Genomic DNA, 25,034 nt, shown 5'->3' with positions numbered 1-25,034 from the left:
TCATTAAGGACGTTAATATTGCGCTGACCTCAGCGACTTGTGGAAAGTTTGGAGATCAAACCGTGGCCTTTCATTCAATGAGGCACTTGGGAAGGAGACTGTAGCCAGCGTCAAAATGAGCACACATCTCTTTCTGTGCAGACTTTAGACGCTCCTGTGGGGCAGGTTCTTTCCGCATCACACTCCACATGCTACTTTCAAAGCAACTATGACACAGTCCTGTTACATCACAGTGGCAAAGCAGAGTGAGAGACCTTCACACAATAACACAAAGTGCAGAAAAATGCGCAGAGGCAGGAATGCAGAGCTCTCTATTGTCCCATGCATGTAGCCATGCTGGCTCCCACACAAACTGCGCACCCATTACGCACGAGGAAATCCTTATTATTCAGCTCTTTGAAAATTTTTCTTTGCCGTCTTTGAAGTTTGTTCCTTCCTGCCTGGTTTGAGATGCCTCGTCCTTCATTCCTGTTCCCCATCCCCACCTGGCAGGAAACAGCAATGAGGAACCAAACAACCACACACTTTCTATGTTTTCCACCCCCAGCCTCAGTGTCTTTCTTAGTGCCTCTTTTCTCCGGCTGTGAGTGCCCCCCCTGACAGGCTCTCAGTGCTCCCCCTCACCAGCTCTCAGTGCTCCCTCTCCCCGGCTCTCAGTGCTTCCCCTCACCAGCTCTCAGTGCTCCCCCTCACCAGCTCTCAGTGCTCCCCCTCACCAGCTCTCAGTGCTTCCCCTCACCAGCTCTCAGTGCTCCCCCTCACCAGCTCTCAGTGCTCCCCCTCACCGGCTCTCAGTGCTCCCCCTGACCGGCTCTCAGTGCTTCCCCCCGGCTCTCAGCGCTTCTCCCCGGCTCTCAGTGCTCCCCCTCACCGGCTCTCAGTGCTCCCCCTGACCGGCTCTCAGTGCTCCCCCTCACCAGCTCTCAGTGCTCCCCCTCACCGGCTCTCAGTGCTCCCCCTGACCGGCTCTCAGTGCTTCCCCCCGGCTCTCAGCGCTTCTCCCCGGCTCTCAGTGCTCCCCCTCACCAGCTCTCAGTGCTCCCCCTCACCAGCTCTCAGTGCTCCCCCTCACCAGCTCTCAGTGCTCCCCCTCACCAGCTCTCAGTGCTCCCCCTCACCAGCTCTCAGTGCCCCACCCCAGCTCTCAGTGCCCCACCCCAGCTCTCAGTGCCCCACCCCAGCTCTCAGTGCTCCCCCTCACCAGCTCTCAGTGCCCCACCCCAGCTCTCAGTGCTCCCCCTCACCGGCTCTCAGTGCCCCACCCCAGCTCTCAGTGCATATCCCTCTGCAACCTTAGCTGGTGTTAATCCTAGCCGTAGCCCCATTAGGAGCTGTGACATGCAGAGTGATAAGAAACAGCACTTGATCCTGAGAGCCATGGCAGTTGAAAGAAATGGCACAGCATCAGCTCTGGTCTGGAGAGAGGCCGAGCCTTGCAGACCCTTCCCGGAACGCAACAGTGAGCCAGACCCCAGTTATCTAGCGCTTAAAGCAATGCTTCCCCTTCTGGTGCTCAGATCCTGTCCCTCATGGCTCCATGCGCTTGCAAAATGGTTCAGGATTAGAAGGGCTTCTTCTTTAGAAGGGCTAAGTCTGCACTGGATCCACCAAGGACCATGAATGATGGGGCTTGGAGTTAAAAATACAGCGGTCAAGTTTCACTAATCTGCTACGGCACAAGCAGCCTTCAGTGCGGTTTCATATGCAGCACCAGTCTAAAGTTCAGACACACCTGCTCAGAGAAGGGTTTTTCTTTATGTTTACTATCTTCCGCATTTCAGAATGATACTAAAGACATCAAAACTATGCAATAACACAAACGGAATTATGCAGTGCAGCAAGTAGCCAAAAATATATATTTTTTTTAAAAAAGGAAAGAAATTCACACATTCACAAAGTGAACTTGGTGCCTAAGAAGCAAATTTCAAACATCTAATCATAAGTCTGGTCCTCTAAATGTCTTTGAATGCATGTTTCCCATTATCTTCATCGTGTCCAAACCTTTGGCTGGGACTGTACATGCTGTGCAAGATGCAGCAGAAATGCTGCAATGTTAATAATTTGCAGTAAAAGAAACCACAGCGGGGAGTCATCGTTTTTCACATGTTACATCAGAGGTTTCAGTCACCGCGGGGTTCAATCATCAGAGGTTTCAGTCACAGGAGGCTGGGCACAATGGTGTTGAAACTTCCCTGGTGGAGCACAACTCATTGTCTCTGTAAAATATCTCTCAGTACGTTTCACTGCAGACAGGTTCTTTGAGCTTCATGTATGACAAACTGTCGTACGCAATTTCAAAGCCACTGTCCACATCTGAACCATATGCAGTTATGCAGAACTTTTCAGTGACTTTACAGAGTACATCTAGAGTAAGAAAAGACTGTGCAAGCCAGCCACACTTTTAAAAACAAGGCAACTATCTTAGATTGTTGGTAACTATCTTATTCACCATTATTTTCATTGTCCAGCTACAAAGTCAACATATAATAGGCTTTTATATCCCTCAGTCACACCAAATGTTCCCACCCATCAAAAGCTTGGGCTTTCGTTAACCTGTTTGAAAATGCAATAGGCTTTTGTTTGTAATTTGTATTTGTCTGCATTGCTTGACACATTTTAGCTATGAGGAAGGCTATGGGTTGGAACAAACAGCAGCCTAATCAAACATTTCCAGTTTTCAGTTCTCCATGTTGGTCCTTACACCACAAAGCAAAATGCCTTTGGTGTGGTCACATGAAAGACGCTCTACCTGACCATAAAATACAGATATTCCTCCTCTTATTGTTAGCTGCGGCTCATTGCTGAAACGTAATGTATTTATACCTAAACAGCAGCTTCACTCCGGTCATCTCCAGAAAAGAGGTTGTTAGGATAATGACATAAGCACTTTACCAGAGTACTGTATTTGGGATGGAGGGCGGGACAAGCGTGGGGCCAGGCGATTCATGTCACTGGGGCACATGCTGCAAAGTTCTCCTCAGACATGTGATCGTGTCCTGGCCCCAGGGCTTATGACACTGCCAGAGGATTCTTCTGCAGTAACAGCCGTAATAGCATACCGCTTCCCGAAGGGGAAGGAGATTCAGCAATGGCCCGCGCAGCGCTTCCTGAAGCATTCCGCGGAATCCCGACGCTTCAGAAGCATTCATCAACTATTTCGCTTTGTTTCGCCGGTTTGACTCGTCCAAGAATCGTGAATCATTCCACACACATGCCCGTAAGAGCCAGAAAACCCAGACGAAGCGGCGGGGGGAAAAAAAAAAAAAAAAAAAAAACAAAACAATGTTTGTTATTTCAAGGATTTGTTACAATCGGCTGAAGAAGTTAATTACACAAGGCAGAAACACGTTATTTATCAGATCAACACTGGGGAGTTATCTGCCCGGTCAGGGTTTACCATAAATACGGCCTACTTCTTTTTTGTAACACAGGGCAGTGCTCGGGGGTTTCCTCTAGACTCGAGGGAGAAGCGGAGAACAGCGTCCGTGTTCTCGCTTAACAGCGACAGTGGTGAAAATAGGTGACAGGAAGCATCCAGTTTTAACAGTGAGGCTGTTTGTTTTAGTTGCCCGTTTAACTGCTTCCAGCGTTTTCTGGGAAAGAGCACCTCTAATCAAACAGCTGTGCTGACTCCGAAACAATGTTTACGAAATGTGTACATTACCTTTTTCACGTGTGAACTTTTTGTTTGTAACTTGAAACTTCAACCTGTTTCTCAGCATTTGCGTCACATGCTGGTGTTGCAAAAACCCCTTTTCAACACAGCTATGAAACAGCGACAGGGGCTGTAATCTTGAATTCATATGAATAGAAGAGGACAGCACAGAATTTACAGAATACTCAATACAGCAGTTTATTGATCTGTTTGCTCCCAAACACACCATCACTACTCTCAACCCAAAGGCCTCCCACCTTGCATATACATAAACATACACATAACCATACAGACAATGTGACCTGCTTATTTTTGTCCATTTTTTGACACTGTTTGACAACTCAATAAAGTGATACATCTGAGAAAATCATTACAACACTTTTTGTGGCAGATAGGCCTAGACCAGTGTTTCTCAGTCCTACTCCTGGAGGCCCACTGACCTGCATATCTTCTATCGATCCTTGCTCTACCTACCTGACTCAACTTATCTGTGGCACTTTTGATTAGCTGAGCACACCTGATTTAATCAAGCAGCAAGGATAGATAGAAGATATGCAGGACATTGGGCCTCCAGGAGTAGGACTGAGATACACTGGCCTAGGTTAAAAAAATGAGCAAAATACCAGCACTTAACTTATTTTTTTTTACAGAAAGAAAACAGAAATTTATTTGAAAAAATATATACTGGTTACCCACATTTATACTTTTTTGCGCTAATGCAAAACTTCCTTTAAAATCACATAAATGGAATAATATATATATTATTAAGGAAATTAAAAAGAGAGCTAGAGGAATGATCTTTGGAGGTTTGGATTATTCCTTCATACATCTTTATGCATCATCTGCCTCCATGTAAGAGTTCTCAGCTGTACTGGCAACTTCAGCTCAGTAACAGTGAATGCTTTCTCTCTAATTCCCAGCAGTCCGGGGTTACCTGACGAGACTCCCCACCACCTCGTTTCAGCCTACCACCGGGAACCAGCTAAAAGCCCTGTCTAAACTAGCCCTGTCAAACTCCATCAGCTTCTATAAGCACATAAAAAGAAGCAGTCTGTATCACTGCATGTTACGGATTTAAAACCTGACCGCAATGTGATTGCCTTCCCAGGCCCTGGTCCTCAGAGGAGCAGGCAACACCAGGGCAGAGAACAAAGCCATTGAAGACAAATGAACTCGGAGCTTCTCACACCGATGTGTCTACCACAAGAAGCTGACATCTAGTTCCGCGCCAAGATCACATACAGACTACACACATATCTTACATTCTGTCCATTTAAAACATTTCACGTCAACTCCCAGGCCAAACTCACTGATCTACACAACCACGGCTTCAGCTTACTATAGACACGGAAAGACTAGCGCTCAGGGAAGGATTATATTTGATTTATAAATTCTAATTTACATGGACGGAGCCTGCTCCACATATGTAAGACTGAAGTGCTGAATGTGGAGCAGTTACGGGCGTGGGGAGACTCTGGGGAGTGGAGAGGAATTTCTTCTGCATTTTAAACAAAGCACACAGACTTTTTAGCCCTTATCTGCAGGGCAATGCAGCCGGGGCATTGGCAGATTCGCATACAATCCACACAAATGCATCACGTGTGGGTGTAAACGATTCTGCTGCCCTGCAGGTGGAATTACGCAACGCTTGGCAAAAGGAGCAGCTGTCCATTTCCTATTCTCCCGAAGCATGCCAGGGCTGTGAAAAACAACCCATCTGATGGCTACAATGCTATCTGGGTGCAAAGGAACACAGGCACACAGAAGCCCCCCCCCCCCTTTCAGGGGAAGGAGAACAGTCAAGACAGGGCTGATTATATTCAGTGTGACCTGTGACTGGTCATGTGATTCTCATGTCACACCTTGATGAATAGGCATTACAAATATTTACCACATGGATGCTTACAGCGCAAGCAGTCACATGTAATACTTGCATTTTCATTTTGCCTTGGTACTGGATGTGTCAGTTACATGTTCACGTCCAGTTAAAAGGACATCATTTTGCTAGCATATGACATTTTGTTGACATTGATGTTTTTCCAGGAGAAAAAATAAATATTTCTTAATATAGGCATTTCATCCAGCCTTTTTCAGAACAAATCAAAAGCTTTTTGATTTGTTCTTCAAAAGGTTTAAATGAAATGCATATTTTTTGCTTTGTCTCCCCTTGAATTCTCGATGGATGACTGCGAGGCAGAGAATTCCATAAATATCTGGGACGAAATTTAAACACACTGAAGCATCACTTAGTGTGATTACTGAGCAGGAGCCAAGACCATAACTTTGCCAGAGAAAGCTAGATTTAGAGATCTATTCTACATCTAAACACAGGCTTCCGATAGAGTGTCGTCACTGGAAAACTCAAAGATGAACTCAAAACAGTGGCGTCTCATTTACTAATGAATACCATACTGACATTCTGGAGGTATTTCAGAAAAACTTCTTCTATTATTTTATCGACGTCTGAGCATAAGTGAAGGAAAAAGCATTCATTTTCACAGGGCTGGAGAGAAAAAAATGAGCACAATTTTCTTTTCCAGAGACACATTCCAAGGAAGATGTTCGAACTGAACTCAAAAAAAAGCCTTGAAAGAAATTCCTACAAATGACGGTTATGGTTTCGGTAAAAAGCCAAGCCTATACCATTTCTCTAACCACAGTTATGATATACATATTGTTCGCGTGTGCTCTAGAATAGCTGTGTATTCTCTGTGAATGCACTAAACCCCGTATGGAGCACCAGGCAGACAAAGGTAATGCCAACCTACTTTACTTGACCAGCTTCAGGTTGGGGGCTATGTTCAAATGTTGGATCTCTCAGTCCCTCCTTATTCATGAGTTTATTGGCACAGAGCTGGTTGATAGATTCTACATTCTTATCATGGATCACAAAACGCATGCAACTGAAAGCACACTGTTGCCTTTTTGATTTTTTTTTTTCTCCCCACATTGTTCCTAATTTGCTTTGCCAATCAATTTCAGACACAGCACAGACAAATCCCTAAAGAACTGTGTTTACCATCTTTCCAGACAAGCATGTGAAACATCTGACATGAAAAAGTTTCAGCGCAAGTCATCGTTCCGTAACCTTCAGCACAAATACACATCACTGTCAACAAAATAATTTCCTTGTTTCAAGTGAGTTTCAGTTCCGGTGATGTGGTTAAAGTGGGCCTAAAATATAATACATATCAAATTGTTGCAAGTCAAACTGCTATGATATGACTAAAAAAATCGCTCAATAAACTGTTGTCATTATGTAAAGAACATGGAAATAGTTGACAAATTCAAGAGTATACCAACAGATATTAGAATGCATTTATGTAAAATCTTAACTGAAACAAAACAGACAATCTTGGCAATAAGCCAACTGATTTAAAAAGCCTTTTCATTATGCACAGAGCGCTGCTTCAGACAGAATGGCGATTACTATCAGAGCTTTTTTACTGTAAACCGCCCACCTAAGTAGATTTTTTTTCTTTAGTTCACAGTTTGATTATATTATTGATTACATCAAACAGCAACACAAAACAAATCAGAATGCTCTGGCACATTTCCTCTAAAGCAGTAATATTTCCTTCCTTTGGTTCAAATTAAGAAAGGCATTGTAGCAGACTGCAAATTTGCCTCCTACCATAGTAATAGGCTTACTCTGACTACATTAGCCTAAAGAGGATTGCAAGAGGCTCCCTGAAGACTTCCACTCAATGAATATGTTCGAGGTTATTCCTGCGCATCCCTATATTTAGTGATCAGGCAATAACAATCGATCCGTATTTCTTTCCTAATACATCGGTAATGACGAAATGAGACTGGCTATTAAAAGTTACACCGCAGTGCTTACAGAAAAAGCCGCGTTTCCAGCAAGCACACCCATCGCATGTTGCGGATTTGGGATTATCAGGCTATCTCGTTTGTTCTTTCCGTGCCTTAGCAATGAGCTGCCATTCATCACAGCAATGCTCATTGCTTTTCCCGTGACATATGGAACTGCAATCTGTAACATGACAGTTCTCCGGAAATATCAGATCCTCGAAAATGTATCCTGAGCGATTTTCTGACCTGACTTCAAACGAGGACCACCAGTGTGGCTAGTCCTCTAATCCTATTTCAAAACAAGTCGCTACGTCAGAAAATCAGGTTAATTTGGTTCAACCTTCAAGAGGAAACCAAATTCCTTTCGCGTCGTGTCATACATGTTAAATGCATTTCATACGGTGGGGTTCTTTTCTAATGCGACACCTCTTAAATTTGTATAGGCTACTTCTGAGTTTCTGTTAAAGACAAGGCGGTTAACCTTAACCCAAGTCTGGAATGGGCATATAAAACCCTGTCTGATCAAGAACCATTCGCTCCATTGTCTTAACCGGTAGCTAACCGCCGGTGACATCAAGAGACAAGACATCTTGACCAAAAGGTTACTAGCTACAGTATTTCCCAACAGAGCCGCCTTAACCGGACACTGAGTAAGACAGAAAAATCAAACCCGACAGTAATTAGGCTATTCTATACGTCATAACCCCGCCATACCGCCTCTATTTACGGCTCAGCAACAATAAGAAACCCGAAGCCATTCAAAGACATTTTAGGCCTTTTCAGTTAGGCTTGCGACGGGGAAGAGCTACAGAGTCCAAGGTTCTGCCCTTGTATTGTGACTAAATAAAAATACTGGACAGCTGTCTCTCTGCGATGGTTAGACTACACTCAGCTCAAAACCAGAACATCATGTGGCAAATGATATTGTGCTGATGTAGGAAGGCATCAATTTGCTAGTTAAACGTTCTGGGTGATGTTTGTGATTTGGAGTCAGCTAGGCGGCTATTAAGAATATGTATGTATGCGCTGTGGCTACAATGATGGAGATTTAATCACTTCAGTAGCAATTCCTTTTATGACGTCCCAGCAAAAAAGGACGAAAAGTAGTTAGGCTACCTAGGCGGGTTTCTTAGCTGCCAACAGCATTAATAATAATCGTTCAAGCAGTTTAGTCGCTATACTGGCAAACTGCATTTAAAGTTTAGACCTGTATTCCAAGTTTAGAAACCAATGCAGCACACTGATCAGCCACAAGTACCCGGACGCCCCTTGGCATTTTAACATTTTCAGCATTGCTGGCTACATAACGGTTAGCTCGCTAGTAGGGCGCACTACATGCTCAACACTACAAGATACCCGGGGTCAGTTCAAGAAACACGTAATGTTTACGTAAACATACGTTTTGTCTAAAAAGTGGCAATTTATCTAATTAAGAAAAATGAATGGTTACTGACCTGTTGCGTTCTTTCGGCAGGGTTCTTCATTACCGCCTGTCGGAAACTGTTATCTACGTAGGACGCCATTCTGCTTGCAATAAAAGCAAATAAAACCACAATATTCAAAATCACACTTGATTTAAAAAAATCAATTCCACTCCCTGGCAGAGCGCTCTAGTTAGTTATCTCAAGTTTTTTTGTTTTTCTTATCTCTTTTTTTCCTTTGTAAAAATACTTCAGAAATTCCACGAAGGTGCGCTCTGCCCCCCAGGCCACGACCAGAGCCACGGGGTATATTTCCTATCAGAACCCGATCCCAGAGGATTGCCCCGGGATCCACCAAGGCGGTCCCCCTGTTCTGGCTCCAGCCGGGACGAGTATGCTTCGTTTTGGAGTATCTCCTCGAGTCTGCCGGTAATCAATCAAAGACTTTGAAGAGAAATGTTGTAAATCGTCCCTTTATCCAGACGCCGGGAAGGCTAGCTGGCGAGCTAGCTAGTCCCTTCTCTCCTGCATTCTGCTTTTGAAACAATTCCAGGTTGACGTTTTACAGAAATCGGTAAAATTCAATCGATGTACGGTCGCCCATTGAAATGATCTGCGAGTCAGTAAATGTATACGCGCATACACACGGAGTATTATATATTTTTTGTTCATTAAAGACAAGGAGAAGACCGCCACGGCTTGCTGCTTTGTGCCACCATGGTGACTGACAGAGGAAAGCTTGTGGGCGAGTCCATTGACAACAATATAATTCATGAAAGAAAATACGATAAGGGAAAAAAATCTCTGTCGCCACCTACTTAAAGAAACTGGAATGGCAGTAGCGAAACTAAGGCAAATTCCATGCTCCATACTGCCACCCCACTGTCAAGCTGGAAAACTCAACAACAGTGTGAGGACGCAACCTTTAATACTGTCATGGTATACGGCGTTACACGGCGGCTCCGCCATCATTACATTTTTTTTTAAACACTGATGATGATTGTAGCTACATTTGGCTGAGAATGAGATTTAATGTCTAACTCCTACAGCCTCATTCTCCATGTCTCACATCATATCAGCAATAAAGCTACTTGCATACTTTGCATATTGACTTTAAAGATCTTATACGGGGGTACATATTTATTAAATTGTAGCTGTTACCGCTGTTTTTAGTGTGTGTACTAGTACTTTTAATATGTAACTAATGATGATGAAGGTTGTAAGCAATGTCTAACATGCTGAACTGGTATCTATACTTAATGGAATGGAATCTTGAACACCATTAGCTGGCTTGCTAAAAAAAATGGAAACCTTGTAAAAGCATGTCATCAAATATTTGTTAAAATAAAGGGTTAGGATATTGCTATGTATTTGTCATTTTCTATTTGTTTACTCGTGAAATGTCTGCCTACTTATTTAAACAAAAAGACTACAGAGAAAATATAATTTTCCCAGACTCTGTTGAACACAAATTGTTTCATTCATCAAACAATCAGTAAATAGCCCAGACACAAAGTGTTGCTCCTTCTCTGACTTTCTGTTCATACAGCCTAGTATGTCTCCCAGTGAGTTGCTTGGCGTCATCAAATTCTTAACCGGGTTAGGTTTAAAACTAATTTAAAAGTGCTGCACAAGGTTGCGGGAAGTAACTGCCTGACCTTGGATTAAGACAGCTTGAAGCTACAGTCAACTGTCGTAGGAATGATTGTGCAGTACACTGACCATTCAAAGTGTAGAAACCAAGAGGCACTGCTAATAGCAAGTGACAACCATTATACCTCGACTCAGCATACACACCCACCTCCCTTCTTAGACTCAGTATTTGACTTTTAGTTGATGCTGTGGCTTATTATTTATCTAGTCAGAAAATAATTCATTTAAAAGAGAAGAAGGCCAACAACACTAGAACATAATCAACCAAAACATTCCTTTTCGAATGTAATATACTTCTGTAGTTCTCAAAATGCTTTCAGAATGTTCTAGAAGAATAATGCCATTGACAGACTTTAGGATTTGTTTAGTTACCAGTAGAATTGTTTTAAAGACCATTCAAATGGGCTGCAGTCAGCCTTTTCCTTTATGGGATGGGTATTCTACTGTTAGCCAATAACCCATATTATTTCCATTGTCTTCCATCTCCATTGTAAAAAATAACTAACGAGCAGAATTTTATTGATTGGCTGAATTTGATTAGAAGGAAACTTGGGAAGGAACATTTGACTATGTAATCTTGTTTGTTTTACCTCCCTGTTTACTGAATGTAAAATGCTGTATGTAAATGGCTGAATGTTCAAATAGATGCGTAAAGTAAGTAATACCAGCATGGTGCCCTGTGTGTTCTGTGGTCAGCAGTGAATACAGTTATAGCATCTGCACCATAAAAAATAGTCCCTTTCAACACAGCAGTCTGTCGTCAGTATTGTGTAGCTGTTTCGTGTGTTCCAGCCACAGCTGCAGTGCTACAGTGCATTATGACACATTAATGGAAGGGCCTTACACTGAAGACAGGCTGTGATTAAAGTGATTACCAGGATGTAGTACCAGGATTAGGCCTACTGTAGCTCATTACTGGTCAATGCTAATCATTTTCATTACAGTTTATCATATCCTTTCTCATTGCTGTCCAGGTCCCTTGCCGGGGTGGCTGATTATTTTCCGTCAATTACCCATCATTAACCGCTGATTAAACTGGACAGTTATTGGAATCAGAGACAGCGGTCATGGTGCTGAGGTTCACTGTCAAATCATTTCTCACCAATATCCTCTGCAATTGATTGTTAATTTTTCACGTGTCCTTCCTTGTTTGTGGTTTTGATAACTCAGGAATAGATTAGCTGCCCAGTCAAGTGTAGATTTTGAACAATGGGATTTATAAAAACAGTACAGTTACAGTATCCCTATTATGTCTTTTCATAGTTTGCAAAAATAAAATCGAAACATTAGCTCTGCCCAAGTACAGATGCGTTCTACTCCAATATATTATGCCACAGCGCCCTCGTGTGTGCATATTTGAAATAGCATCTGCATTATGGGACACATGACAAAGCAATATCACTATTTATACAGTATATTAACATAATAAAATCTGCCACCTGTAAAGTCTTTCCATGAAACTGTGAGCTCCAGAATAACAACCTGTTTTGATCTTCCTTAGACCTGCCATATGTTAGACCTCCGTGAGATCTTTGCGGTATGTTGTGGAAGTCCTGAAGGAGACTCACCCAGTTTCAAATGAAATGTGCATGGCGGGTGCACATTTCTGCGGGTTTCTGTACTTGCTTTATTTTTTTTTTTGTGTAAATGGCATCAGTAGCTGGCTTCAGGACCTGATACTAACAGTGATATTGTCCTTCCCCAAGTGCTTTCTTTTTTTTTTGCAGTAGCTCAGGGAGTGCTCAAGTGTGCCATTATCTGGGCAGAGTGTGCATGCTGGTGTCTCTAGCTTTCTCCAGCAGAGCACTTGTGAAGGGCATGTCGGGACACTGTAGCCACTAGATAGCCTGGATGGAAAAATGATCTGCCCCCTGAGATTGTCCACTCCAGAGCTCAGGCCCATTTTAGTGCAGGCACCCTTTCCTGTCTCCGCACAGCATCCCTCCTCCCCTTAGAGCAGCTTCTCTTGCATTTGCCCTTGACAGTCTCTTTATGTAAGGATGGGATACACCCCAGTCCTGCTGTTCATGTGGTCACCTCTCTCTTCCATGACACTGTACCATAGGTTACACTTAGCCTGATCTGATGTATGCAAGCCTTCCACTTCTACCAGGCCTTTTTGCAATCCCAGCATGCAATGCTCTGTTGTAACCTGACTCTGCATTGCAGTGTATCTCTCTCTCGGGTGACTGTCAGAGGGCCCATAGGTAGCCTCGGCTTTCAGCTGGTTATTCAATGCCATTCTGGGAGCCTAACCAGCAGCTAATTCTCTTTGAAAAATTCCACTGTCATCCTCCCAGATGGGCTTAGCAAGAGTTGGTGTGCTATGCCATGCCATGTGTGTATTTTCAGTTTCCCTGGAAGCCCAGAGGTTAAACATCCCTCAAAACTGAGATTGGTAGTCCTGAATGCTCTGAATCCTCAAGGCTACTGCTGTAAACCACCCACAAGCTCTTCATTGACTATATAAAATGTAAAATTATACTCTTAACTATACCAACAGTGACACCTGCTGGTTATGAGAGTCATTGCAGAAAATACAAGTGGGGAAAAATCAGCTGGTAATGAATACCAATGACGGAATCAAGGAACAAGAAACTTTTTTGGACATTTTCTGGCTGTTGCACTGTTGAAACTGGTTAGCCACTGTATTCGGAAAAGTGAGACAACTGAAAATGCAACCACATTGAGGTTGCATTAAATCGCGCTTGCTATTTCTTCCTCTGAAAAATAAATGAAGAGCCCCCACATACACAGCTGTCATAATTCATATTATCTGCATTTTATTAAACGTGCCATGTGTTTCCTTTAAAACAACATGAAACAATACTGGATAAAACAAAAGATACAAAGAATGACAATCACAAGCATAACACCAGCTCGAATGAAACCTCATGAACATACAACTCAATTTCATCACACACACTAAAATGCAGAGATCTCCCACCTTACCTCGCCCTACATACACCTACACCAAATACTCGCTAATACAGTGAGGAGATCACATTTCGTTACACAAACGACTGTTTTAGAGTATTCTGCTTGTCCACTTATCCAGACAGGAAAGGGAACCTTAGGAGGAAATAGACCATCTCAAAAGATGAACAAACCTTTCCGACAGCTAAGACTAGAACGGTGCAATCCTGCCAACTGAGGTAGTGTTTAGTGGAAACAAAGTAAGAAAAGCTATTCTTCAGTTGTTTTAGAATCATCATTGGAATAAAAGCCACTAATGTTCGAAAAATATTCTCAGTGAAGCTTGCGTTAGCACTGCAATTCTGTAAAATAGAACTTTTAATTTTTAAGAAATTTGCAGGAAATAAGTCCATAGCAAACCATACAAAAGCCTGGATTACTGTTATCATTTTGAGTGTTTATTAGTCGGTCTAGAAACCACATCCCTGGATTCTTTTAAAAAAAGAATGAACAAGATGCCTTCATTCACAGTGGAATCGTGGTCGTAAGAAAGCACATGGTTGTCCATTTCTGCCTGTTGATTGAGGGGGATGCTATGTACTATGCAAATGTTTTATCCTCTGTAATACAGCAAAAGAGCGTCCAAAGGTGCAACCCAGTAAAAAGGGCTGGATGCTTTCCTTCCGCTCAAAGCACTGTGCATGTATTACAAATTTTTAGACACTGCACTGGAGAACTTGTTTTTTGCAAACGGAATCTTAAGAGGTTGCCTTCATATACAAAAGTGGCTGTATTGTGTTTCTTAATTATTCCCACTGTTGGAGATCTGCTGATCCACGTTTCATGAAATGCCCAAAGAGATATTAAGAAACTGCTTGTTATCAAATCACTGCTCCACCAAGAATCAAAAACAACGCTGGAAAAAAAAAAACATTAAGAACTTAGTTCATCATTTAACATACTGAATTGTGGCATTGGTTGTGTGAGTACATGTTAATGCATGACTTAAAAAAATTAAGAACAGTTTACAAGACAATTATGGTCAGCCTCATGTCTAAGACACCAAATCCTCAGCTCATGTAAACTTACACTCTAAAGCAAACAATGCTTTCCCTTGAAACATTTTTCTTTCTTAATTTCATCCCTTTTGTATAAAAAAAACATCAAAAACTATCGCACAGATACAAAAAAAAGGAAATGAAAACAAGCGATAACAGCTTATACATAATCACCCAGCTTCATATGTTAACGATGAGTTCAAGGCTGAATAAACTGTCCGTTTCTCGAACTTCACGTCCGTTTTTTTGCTTCAAGGTGACAGCAGCAGCTGAGGTTTGTTCTGACGTTCTGCGTGAGGGAGACATGCTGTGAGGGAGCTCCGCCTCCTTCCCGGGCTTCCAGTCAGGCTGAGCCCGTTAAGGGGCGGGGCTTGCGAGGGCGTGGCGGCCTGAGGGGAGGGTGCACTCACAGCAGGATCTGGGCCACGTACGGGGAGTGCGTGCTGGCCACGGCCGCCAGCAGGGGGAGGTCGTTCGATTCGATCCTGAAAGAGAGCCACGGGGGACTGTGAAGGAGCAGTGAGAGAGAGAGAACCAGCAGCAGCCACATGGAGATGTGGAGGGTGCCACTTTCACAGAGCTGGATTCCAGCATCATGCTGAAGATGCCGTTTTGCCGAATATTCGGCCCATGAATTAAAATTTCAGCTTCGCTTTTTTTTCACCAAGCTGATTATAATTTTCTCCATAACAATACACAGGGTAGAAAAACAAGTAACTAACAAGAGCAGCAACATTTACACTTCCAAAGGCTTGTAGCATTGCTTTGTGTGTGCAGGTACTTATGGGTAGACACAAAATAGACAGGAAACTCCTAAATAATTAAAATGCACCACTGGATATTAATAAAATGTAACTAATAAAGTAAGTGTCCCTTATAAATATGAAAGTCTTCAGATTTGGCCGATCTATTACAGCTTTTTATTTGCTTTTACCCTCAGACCTGACTTGCATATGAAATCTTTTCATTGAATCATACTGATGAGAAAGGCCTCAGACGTGACGTACCCCAGGACCTGTCCCAGTTCCCTGACGTGCACTCTGGTCTGTCCCTTTAAGTACTCCGCCAGCATCCTGCTTTTGAAGTACACTTCCTGCAGCCGATCCTCCAGGTGCATCACGCACTGGGGTGGGTCACACGTTCAGAGAAACCAAAAGGAAACACAAAGAGAACTGATAAGACAAGGCAGTGGCAGTATTACAGTAAAGCCTTCGTACCGCACTGACACCAACTCAGGGACAAATGCAGGCTCCCACTTCAGTACATTAAGATTTTCCATGACGCTTCTATATTTAAAGGACAGAATGCAAAATTTGTAATGATTCTTTTAATTGCTCCTTTTAACAGTCAGATCCTTGGGAAGCTGGCCTACAGTGAGGATCAATTTGCCTAGGGAAATATCTTCTGATACATATTACATTCGAAATATCAGGCTTCTGGTGGCCTTACTACACAAGCCAGCAAGATGGCAAATTTGTCAGCAACATCAGTTCAAGGGAACTGTTGGGACTCAACAGCATAGTATTAAAAAGTCCAATGTAAAAGGATGTGGGGAGTGTGGGGGTGTGATTTTCGATGATCATTTTCTAATTATTTTCTAATAATTTTCTAATAATTTTTCATGATTTTCTAATGAAAATGAAAAGTGTCTTCGAGGATTTTTGAAGGCCGTGGAATCCCAGTAAAAACAAGACTTGCGAAGACACGGTGAACTACAGGACATTTCGTTCAAAATAACTTCTGCAGGCAGAATAACATACGTACAAAGTCAGGAGAGATGTGGAGCTTGGAAAGCTGGAGTAGGGAATGTAGGAGGCTGGTGACGAGGCTGGACACCAGCACCTCCTTGCCCAGCTTGTTGGAGTCCATCACCCTGCGCTGGCTGGTAGCCACCTGCACGGTCATCTTATCCGTGTCTGCGATGATGCACACCGCCTCCGCTATGGGCTCGTCCAGGGCCGGGTGCTGGGAAGACGGGAGGCAAGCAGCAGGGCGTTAATTATGCAGCCCAGCGTTGCATGCGCCATTTTGCATGTGGCTGCAGTGAGAGAGAGATGCTGGGGTGTGGTCTCACGGTCTCCTAAGGATAGGAGAGAAAGCCCCTCCAACGCCTGTGATGACAGCACCTCGGGCTGCTCTCTGAAAAATGATCGCTTTGCCTTCTTTTGCTTTTTAAAATGCATTTTAAATCCAAGCTCAAGACTAATTCGATGCTTTATGGAAAAATTCCAGCGTTAATTTCAATTGCCCCAGAGACAATACTCATATCTATCAAGTAAAAAGCCCTTATAAAGATGAATTTAAAAATATCTTGGCAAGTCTACATGAATGTTTTCCCTGGATATTATTTCATCATAGAGCACAGTGTCATTTAAAGGCAATTTAAACCAAACAGGACTTTCTCAGGAGATTAACGGTCACCATTATCACAATAAAACATGATGATGATGACAGCGATGGTAATGAAGATGAGGAGGTAAATGAGGAGCAGACTACTCACCAAGACAGTGTGATCGAGATCAGCCATCAGACACTGTCTGAGTCGCTCATCTGAGCTGGTCCCGTGCAGGACGAAGTCTGGCATGTACTGGGGACAGTAGCCACCAAACAGCGACCTGCCAAAATTGTTCACATCTGGCTTGCTGATGATTTCTGTCCTGTAAATAAGCATATCCAATTCACTCATTTGTGATGCAGCAAAGCAAATTTCCTCAGAGACACTAATTAAGTGCAACAAGCCGACATGTTCAAGGAAATGAAACATAATTGCCTGGTTGTAATAGACAATCTCTCAGGTTAAACTGAAGCAGAAGTATCGAGTCAAGCTAATTGTACAATTACAAAGCCACTAAATACAAAACATTCATCTAAAATATACACTCGTAAACCGTGCAGCTGCTGAAATACAGCAATACCCAGTCTTAAGATTTGTAAATGAAGTAGCAGCTAGCGTTAAGAGCTGAAGCTGGAGATCACCCTAATGAAGTAGCAGCTAGTGTTAAGAGCTGAAGCTGGAGATCACCCTAATGAAGTAGCAGCTAGCGTTAAGAGCTGAAGCTGGAGATCACCCTAATGAAGTAGCAGCTAGTGTTAAGAGCTGAAGCTGGAGATTGTGAACAATGTGAACACTTGTACACAACAGAATTGTTCTAATGCAGTAATAGCTAGTGTTAACACTATTTGTTCTACAGCATTAATAGCGGATGTTAGGAGCTGAAGCTGGAGTTTGTGGGGTGCCGTGCCGTTACCTGAGCAGGGGCAGTTCGTACTCTTCTCTGGGATGCTCCTGCCGCGCAGACGGCTCCACCGACGAGTCCTCGTCATCGCTGTCCCCCAGGGCGCTGTCCGAGCTTTCGTTCCTGCGGATGTCCCCCTGCAACCTGAGGGGCAGCTTCCTCACGCCGCTCCCATAGGGAGCACACCATCCCGGGCAGGGCCTCACCGGCCCCGCCCTGTCTGCCGAGGGCTGCGCGCGCATGCCGGGACAGCCCGGCGTCCCGGGTCTCTCAGCGGGACACGCCCCCTCCGGCCCGGCCCGGCCCGGGTCCCCTAGCGCACCCGTGTCCCTGTCACAGTGTGTGGCGGCGTGCTGCGGGGGAGTCTTTGGCGCGGCGTCCTCGGTCTCCGCGTCCGCCTCGGCCAGCACGCCGCCAGGGTCCTCGGCCAGGCTGTCCCTGTAGCAGCGGTAACTCCTGTCCATCTCCCTCTGACGGGACTCCAGGTCCGAATCGGGCGACTCCGAGCTCCCGATCTGGAACTTTACCCTGTGCAGGAGAGGGCTCTCCTGGGGCAGCAGTCTCAAACAGGGTCTCTCCCCCGGGGCAGGGGGCTCGGGGCACGCCCCCTCCCGCTCGCCCATGCCCCCCGTCTCCACCTCTTTCTGCCTGGTCCCCTGCACAGGTGTAGGGCTGGAAGAACCTGTGCTGGTGGGCGTGGCCTCCTCCTCGTCCGTCCTCTCTGAGCAGGGAGCCGATTGGCCGAGCTCGCCGCCCTGGGCGTGGTGGTCCTGGGCCGCGGGGATCCCGGCCCTCTCGCCCTCCGGCTGCTCGCTCCGCACAGAGACCACCACGTACTCCGACTCCTCCACCTCGCCCCTCTCCAGCGTGGTGGTGAGCACGGCCTCGCCCTGCGCCCGCTCGCTGGCGCGGAACGCGTTCTCCTGCAGGTCTGAGCAGCGGATGAAGTAGGTGAGGACGTAGAGGACCCGCTGCACCAGCTCCCGGCGCTTCCCCACCACCACAGTCCGCGCCAGCCGCACAGGCGAGCCCAGCGCACCGTACAGATCACCTGCAGGCCAGGGTTCACACATTACATCACATCACACTGCATTACTGGCATTTAGCAGATGCTCTTATCCAGAGCGACTTGCATAGGTTACAATATTTTACGTTACCCTTTTATACAGCTGGATATTTACTAAGGAAATTCTGGGTTAAGTACCTTGCCCAAGGGTACAACAGCAGTAGAATCGAACCGGCAACCTTTTGGTTAGGAGTCCTGCTCCTTACCACTATGCTACACTGCCGCTCCCACAAGTGCTCAAGAGCTGGCTGCTACAAAACACAACCTACGGCTCCGAATTAATTACATGAGCATTTATCTGTTAACATCGGTTTCAGTGTGGATATTTAGATGTAATCACAAACAAAAAGCAATATATCAATATATTCATAAACTAAACATCCAGCCTTCTGAAATTCATACAGCTTGTATTATACTTACTTACATACTTATCCATCATTATGGCATAATGAAAAATCATATTTACCACATCTGCATAATTACCAAAGAAATCAAAAATTAATCATTTCATGATTGACAAAATGCAAGAAATTTTAACTGTATTTGAAAACTTAATGGTTGGTCAATGTGGCAGTGAGCTACAGAAAGAATGATCCTGACAAAACATAGCCAGACAACCACTAGATGGCAGTATAACTGCTGTCTAAATCAGGCACAACCTTCACTCCAGGGACAGATTGATCTGTTTACATAATGGCTACTGCCCTAATGCATCCAGTTAAGTTTTTGTAAACAACAATCAAAATAAAATTTAAACTGACCACTGAGGACAAACATATATGATATGATGATACCAGTATTCTTAAAGTCAGGCCTACAACAGGAAAATCGATCATAATACAGAACAGAATGGAAGACCCTAATAGCCAGTCCAGGATGAGATAACCCACCTTGTATCCTAAATGCAAACCTTTTGTCAAAAAAAGTGAACACTGATTAAGGACCAATACCTGGGGCAGAACCTGTCTCGACCATAACATTTTTCCATTCACGTGAAAGTCAAAGTGCCATTCGTGGTGTGACTAGATGTTTATACAAGACCGGCATACCCCAAGATAATAACTGAGGTCTAAAGATTACTTCCCCAGCCCATGAGTATTGACAACGGAAAACCCTGCCCCTTGACCTGGAAGCAGTTCCTCACCAAGTTGTGCCCAGAGGGGGTTGTAGGGGTGGGACTTGGCCAGCATGTCTACTGACTGAGATGTGTGCTTCCCCGAGAAGGACTTGATTGGCGGGTGGTCATTTGGCATGACTGTGGGAACCCAGGCCAGGTGATGGGTCAGGACAGCAGTCAACAGTGAGGCAAGAAACCTACAGGACGAAGAAGGGGAAAGGTTATCTACAGTAAACTCATGCAGTACCATCACATGCTATAAGCAGGCAAAGTGCTGAACTGTATTAATTCAAGGTGTCAGAGATAAGTAGCCAGCAGGGTCTCATATATACAGTTTGTATATATGAGAGCTTAACTAATCAGCAGCAGTGTCTGACATCTATGGTTCACAAAGTTCAGTGGCCAACATGGTTTTATATCTATGGTGTTCAAGGTTAAGTAGCCAGAAGCGTCTGATATCTGTGCTTTACAGGGTTGGCGTAGCCAGCATGGCCTGATATCTATGGCTTATGTGGTTAATTAGCCAGCATGGTCTGATATCTATAATATATAGAGTTGAACTAGTCAGCAGCGTCTGATATCTATGGTTCATGGAGTTACATAGCTCTATGAACCATGGTCTGGCAGTTATGGTGTACAAAGGTAAGTAGCCAGCAGTGTCTGATATCTATTGTTCACAAGGTTCCGTAGCCAACATGGTTTTATACCTATGGTGTTCAAGGTTAAGTAGCCAGCGGTGTCTGATATCTATGGTTTAAAGGGTGATGCAGTGGACTCACTGGCTCTTGGCGGTGTGCTCCGTGAGGGTGGTGAGCTCCCTGAGGAAGCGCTGGCACAGCGGGCTCTTCTCGGTCGTCTGGGACACCATGGTCAGCCACACGGGCTCCGTGATCCGGGGAGCCATGTACAGGTTCCACACCGTCGTCCTGTCACAGCCCAGCAAAAATACACTCATCAAATACCCTGCCACAGCTGCCACTTTATCAACACACAAATGAGACATTACATTGCATTATTTTCATTTAGCTGATGCTGTTTTCCAGAGCGACTTACATAGGTTACAGTTGTTACGTTATCCATTTATACAGCTGGATATTTTACTGAGGCAGTTGGGAGTTAAGAACCTTGCCCAAGGGTACAACGGCAGTGCCCTGACGGGGAATCCAACTGGCAGCCTTTCGGTTACAAGCCCTGCTCCTTGTGATGCACACGAACTTGAGCTATCAATGCAGTTCTTATGAACTATACAGACAGTCCAGCAGGTGGTGCTATAGCATTCGACAGCAGCGCACTACCTGGGATTTGAACCTAAAACCTTATGTGTAAAAACCCATTTCCCTGACCACTGCGGTACAGTATCAACATTTTCTGTTATCACTGCAAATTACATTTCCACTACTAAGTAAACTACACTTCTACTTCACAAATACTACTATCTGTCAGTGTTTTCCTTTAAAAAGGTTGGCTAAAAATTGAGGAAAAGAAAACAAGGAAAGCAATTGGTTGGACACTACAATTTTGCAATCCAACTAAACACAAGCTGGCTTTCATTTTCAAATGCATCCTCATTCATTTACCAGGAAACTGTCTTGAGTTCCTCTTAGACATGCACATTGCATAATAATCATACATTTTTTTTTTTCCAAAGAAAACCCCTACATCTCCTCTAAACATTCACATGACAGATATCAGATTATGTCTCCAAAGCAAAGAAATATTGTGATCAACACTTTCTGTTGTTAATGCATGTCCCTATAAATTGCAGTCGAACTCCAAAGATATATTCCACTAAACCAATTTCTAATTATCTGTCAATATGTTATTGATAAGTCAGACTCCATTGGGAGGTTCAACATTAGTGAGGTCACACATAATAGTGCACCTCTTCCTTTTTACCAGTAGGGGGCACCGTCTTGCCTCAGTACTCACCGGAACTCCCCCAGTGCGTCCATAACTCGACACAGGTACACCTGCACCCGCTGGCTGGACTCCGCAATCTTCCGGCACAGGATCATCGCCTGAAACAAAGAGGAGTTCTGCTGCTCATTGAGTCCACGGCAGAACAGCATGCACTGCCAGAACCAGTGGTGTCCAATCATAGACCTGGAATGCTGCAGTGTCTGCAGGGCTGCTCAAGTGGTCTTCTTGGACCACTAGCTCCTGCATATTTCTGTTGCCGTTGGGCACATATCTACCTCAGCTGGTCAGTTCAGCATCCCTCCCCCTCTTCCTAAGTGCTACTCATTTAAAGAGAGCTGGAACGCCTGCTGTATGGCAGGTCTCCAGTCTCAGAGCTGTGTATCCCTTCCCTGAACAATGTCTGGTGCTATTTAGCAGTAGCCTGGACACAGTGAGGCAAGCTTCCTCAAAGGTCAAGGAACCTCATTGTACTGTCTGTGTGTTACCTAGCTAATTGCTGTAAGACAGACCCAGACAGCATAGTGTTGGCTGTTGGCGATAGGGCAGTTTTGGCTGGACTTGGGGAGAAGAGGATTCATGTGGTGTCTGCTGTCTCTGAACCAGTTGGAAAGATCAGAAGGTAAGGTGTCTGTGTGCGGGCCACTGGGTCAGAGCCAGCTTCTCACTGAGCCGGTCACACTTTGCAACTCAGATGAAGCCAGTTCTTTTCTCTGAGAATTGACAGTGGCTTGTATATTTTGCTTTTTTTTTTAACTGTGTAGTTTCATATTGTAGCGCAATACAATGTTGATATATGAACTACAATGTAAAGGAAGTAGATCAGACATGTAGGACCGTGCCAGCTTCCTGGTTGTGTTTTGGGTGATGGCCCACCTTCTCAATGGCAGTCTTCAGCTTGTTCATGTGGGATTCGAAGAGGGGAAAGTGAGAAAAGAAGAAGTCCTGGAAGCTCTTGTTCTCCTCCTCCTTCTCCGGGAGAGAGAAGATGATGCTGACTGCAATCTTCTTCCGCCGGACGATGGCCGGGTTCGAGCTGCAGCTCTCGTCCGATAGGCTGAAGGTCTCCTCGTTACCCCTGCGAAAAAGATTCCCATGATCACCACCAGCACAAAAAACCCCACCCTGGCAAAGCTGTACACACACTTACTACACTGCCAAAACCTCCTCCGCTAGGTCTGGCTACTGCTTTCACCAGCACATAAACAGAACAACTCCTCAACCTATTGAGAGTACATGTGTACTCTGTGTTCTACCCAGGTGCATTGTGGGTGGCGGCGGCACTCACCAGCGTGGCACGGGACCGTTCTCCAGGCTGGTGGTCTGGCTGCGCAGCCAGCGCCGCTGGTAGCTGCTGGCGCAGCCGCTGGAGAGGGAGGAGCCTGGGGACGGGAGGGGCGTGACCAGCAGGCTGCTCAGGGACGCTGTGGACACACACACACACACACACACACACACACACACACACAAGGTCACGATCGTGTGACACGGACAGTCCGTCCAACGGCCGCACGGACAGAGTGCACTGTGTGACTAATGCAAATAAGAGAATGTGGTATGCAGCAAGCTGTACACAGGTAATATGGCCAGTTAGCACTCCACTGTGCTGCTTTGTGTAAGCTGAGGGAACCTAGAAACAATATTTTTACATTTTTAAATAAAGTATCTATTAAATAAAACCACTGTACTTCTAAACGTTTCTGTATCTCCTGTATGTTGAAAGTAACAGAGCTGGAATGATCTCTGCTGATAGGGAACATTGTGTTGAATGATGAGCACCTGTTCGACCAATGTATTAGCTGCTGTTTACATGTAGTATCGTAATGCGTTTTGGATTCTGTGACATAGTGACTTGCGATGTATGATGGTTGGCTTCCCTTAGTTTCTAGGCTGTCTTGTCAGGCTGCACAAGTTAACTTGTGGTAGGGCTTGAATCGTGTTATGTTCACACTAACTGGCCTGGGAGTGTCGTTGGCCTGGTCTGACACCGTTTGGTCATTCAACTTGAATGGATACACTTCTGTTCTTTTGTGCTGGAAGTCGCTCTGGATAAGAGCGTTTGCTAAATAAATATAATGTAATGCAGTGTAATGTAATGTAGCGACGTCTCTGTATGGCATGTGCTCATAAGGAACACTGTGTCGAATGCGCAGCGTCTGACAGAGTGATGCGTGTCTCTGTATTGCATGCGCTCATAGGGAACATGGTGTGGGATGAGGAGTACCTGATCGAGCTATGCCGCTATCTCTGTCCTCGCTGTGACCTCTGCTCGGCATGTCCACAGGGGTGCTGTGAGCTGGGAGAGGGCATTACATACAATTACACAACTTCACTTCAACAGCACCATTACATACTGTTACACACTTTCTCATACCCTTTACTATGAAGAAAAATTGTACACTCCCCTTGACGGTTACCTGTCTCTCTCTCTCTCTCTCTCTCTCTCTCTCTCTCTCTCTCTCTCACACACACACACACACACACATACACATACACACACACACACAAAGCTGTCAGTGATTACATAACCCACTCCTAACTGTATATCACTGATCACTGGAGTACTGCGAGCTGGGGCAGCCATGCTTATGTAATCCTTCACCCCAACCTTATACATCTATGTTCCGACAACAACAGCGGTAGGCTCAGCTGCTACACACAAAGCCATTACGTAACATCTGACCACAACTGTATTCAAAAGAATAGTACAGCTATACGGTGCTTTCATACAGACAAGACTGATTAACAAAAAGGACAATAATATATTTGGCATTCTGTTACTGCGCTCGGAGAAACATGAGGACATGCAGGAAGAATTAATCTTTGTCTTCTGTGCATGTCGGGACTGTGAAGAATTAAGGGGCGCACAGACTTTCACTTGTAATAAACACCCACATCAAATGGCACAACTGAAAGTTAGGGCTTGTGACCCAAAAACCATGCAACGTGACAACAGCATTTTGCCGCAATCGTGACACACCACAAGCACAAACCACAGAATTTCCACCCATATTAAGACTCTTGTTGGAAATACACCATTCAGGAAAAGGGATGGATCCAGCGGTGTATTTCTGCAATATGCTGTTATTCTGTGTGCATGACACAGCATGGAAGACAAGTGCATGCATGTGACTGTCCACAGACCCTTCTAATACACACCACACTGGTAAATGAAATTA

General features: G+C 44.6%; 2 protein-coding genes across 10 annotated transcripts in view; both read right to left on the bottom strand.

Annotated features, from left to right (window-relative positions):
• The window catches only part of LOC118769425 (rap guanine nucleotide exchange factor 2-like), a 104,715-nt gene extending 95,108 nt beyond the window's left edge, over window positions 1-9,607 (bottom strand). For all 7 annotated transcript variants that reach the window (XM_036516500.1, XM_036516506.1, XM_036516499.1 and 4 more), the window contains exon 1: window positions 8,926-9,607. In XM_036516500.1, coding sequence (XP_036372393.1) covers window positions 8,926-8,994 — 69 coding nt within the window. In that variant the 5' untranslated portion in view covers window positions 8,995-9,607. The remainder of the gene's footprint in view (window positions 1-8,925) is intronic.
• A 5,076-nt stretch (window positions 9,608-14,683) lies between these two features.
• Window positions 14,684-25,034, bottom strand: part of fnip2 (folliculin interacting protein 2) — a 28,126-nt gene continuing 17,775 nt past the window's right edge. For all 3 annotated transcript variants that reach the window (XM_036516795.1, XM_036516796.1, XM_036516797.1), the window contains exons 7-17: window positions 24,080-24,151; window positions 23,144-23,279; window positions 22,732-22,933; window positions 21,868-21,956; window positions 20,718-20,864; window positions 19,966-20,135; window positions 17,768-18,806; window positions 17,020-17,176; window positions 16,284-16,484; window positions 15,527-15,642; window positions 14,684-15,004 (exon numbers count right to left, since the gene is read on the bottom strand). In XM_036516795.1, the coding sequence (XP_036372688.1) occupies window positions 14,926-15,004; window positions 15,527-15,642; window positions 16,284-16,484; window positions 17,020-17,176; window positions 17,768-18,806; window positions 19,966-20,135; window positions 20,718-20,864; window positions 21,868-21,956; window positions 22,732-22,933; window positions 23,144-23,279; window positions 24,080-24,151 (2,408 nt within the window). In that variant the 3' untranslated portion in view covers window positions 14,684-14,925. The remainder of the gene's footprint in view (window positions 15,005-15,526; window positions 15,643-16,283; window positions 16,485-17,019; window positions 17,177-17,767; window positions 18,807-19,965; window positions 20,136-20,717; window positions 20,865-21,867; window positions 21,957-22,731; window positions 22,934-23,143; window positions 23,280-24,079; window positions 24,152-25,034) is intronic.

This window comes from Megalops cyprinoides, chromosome 22 (genome assembly GCF_013368585.1).
Source record: "Megalops cyprinoides isolate fMegCyp1 chromosome 22, fMegCyp1.pri, whole genome shotgun sequence".
NCBI lineage: Eukaryota > Metazoa > Chordata > Actinopteri > Elopiformes > Megalopidae > Megalops > Megalops cyprinoides.
This window is presented reverse-complemented; position numbering and strand designations above follow the sequence as displayed.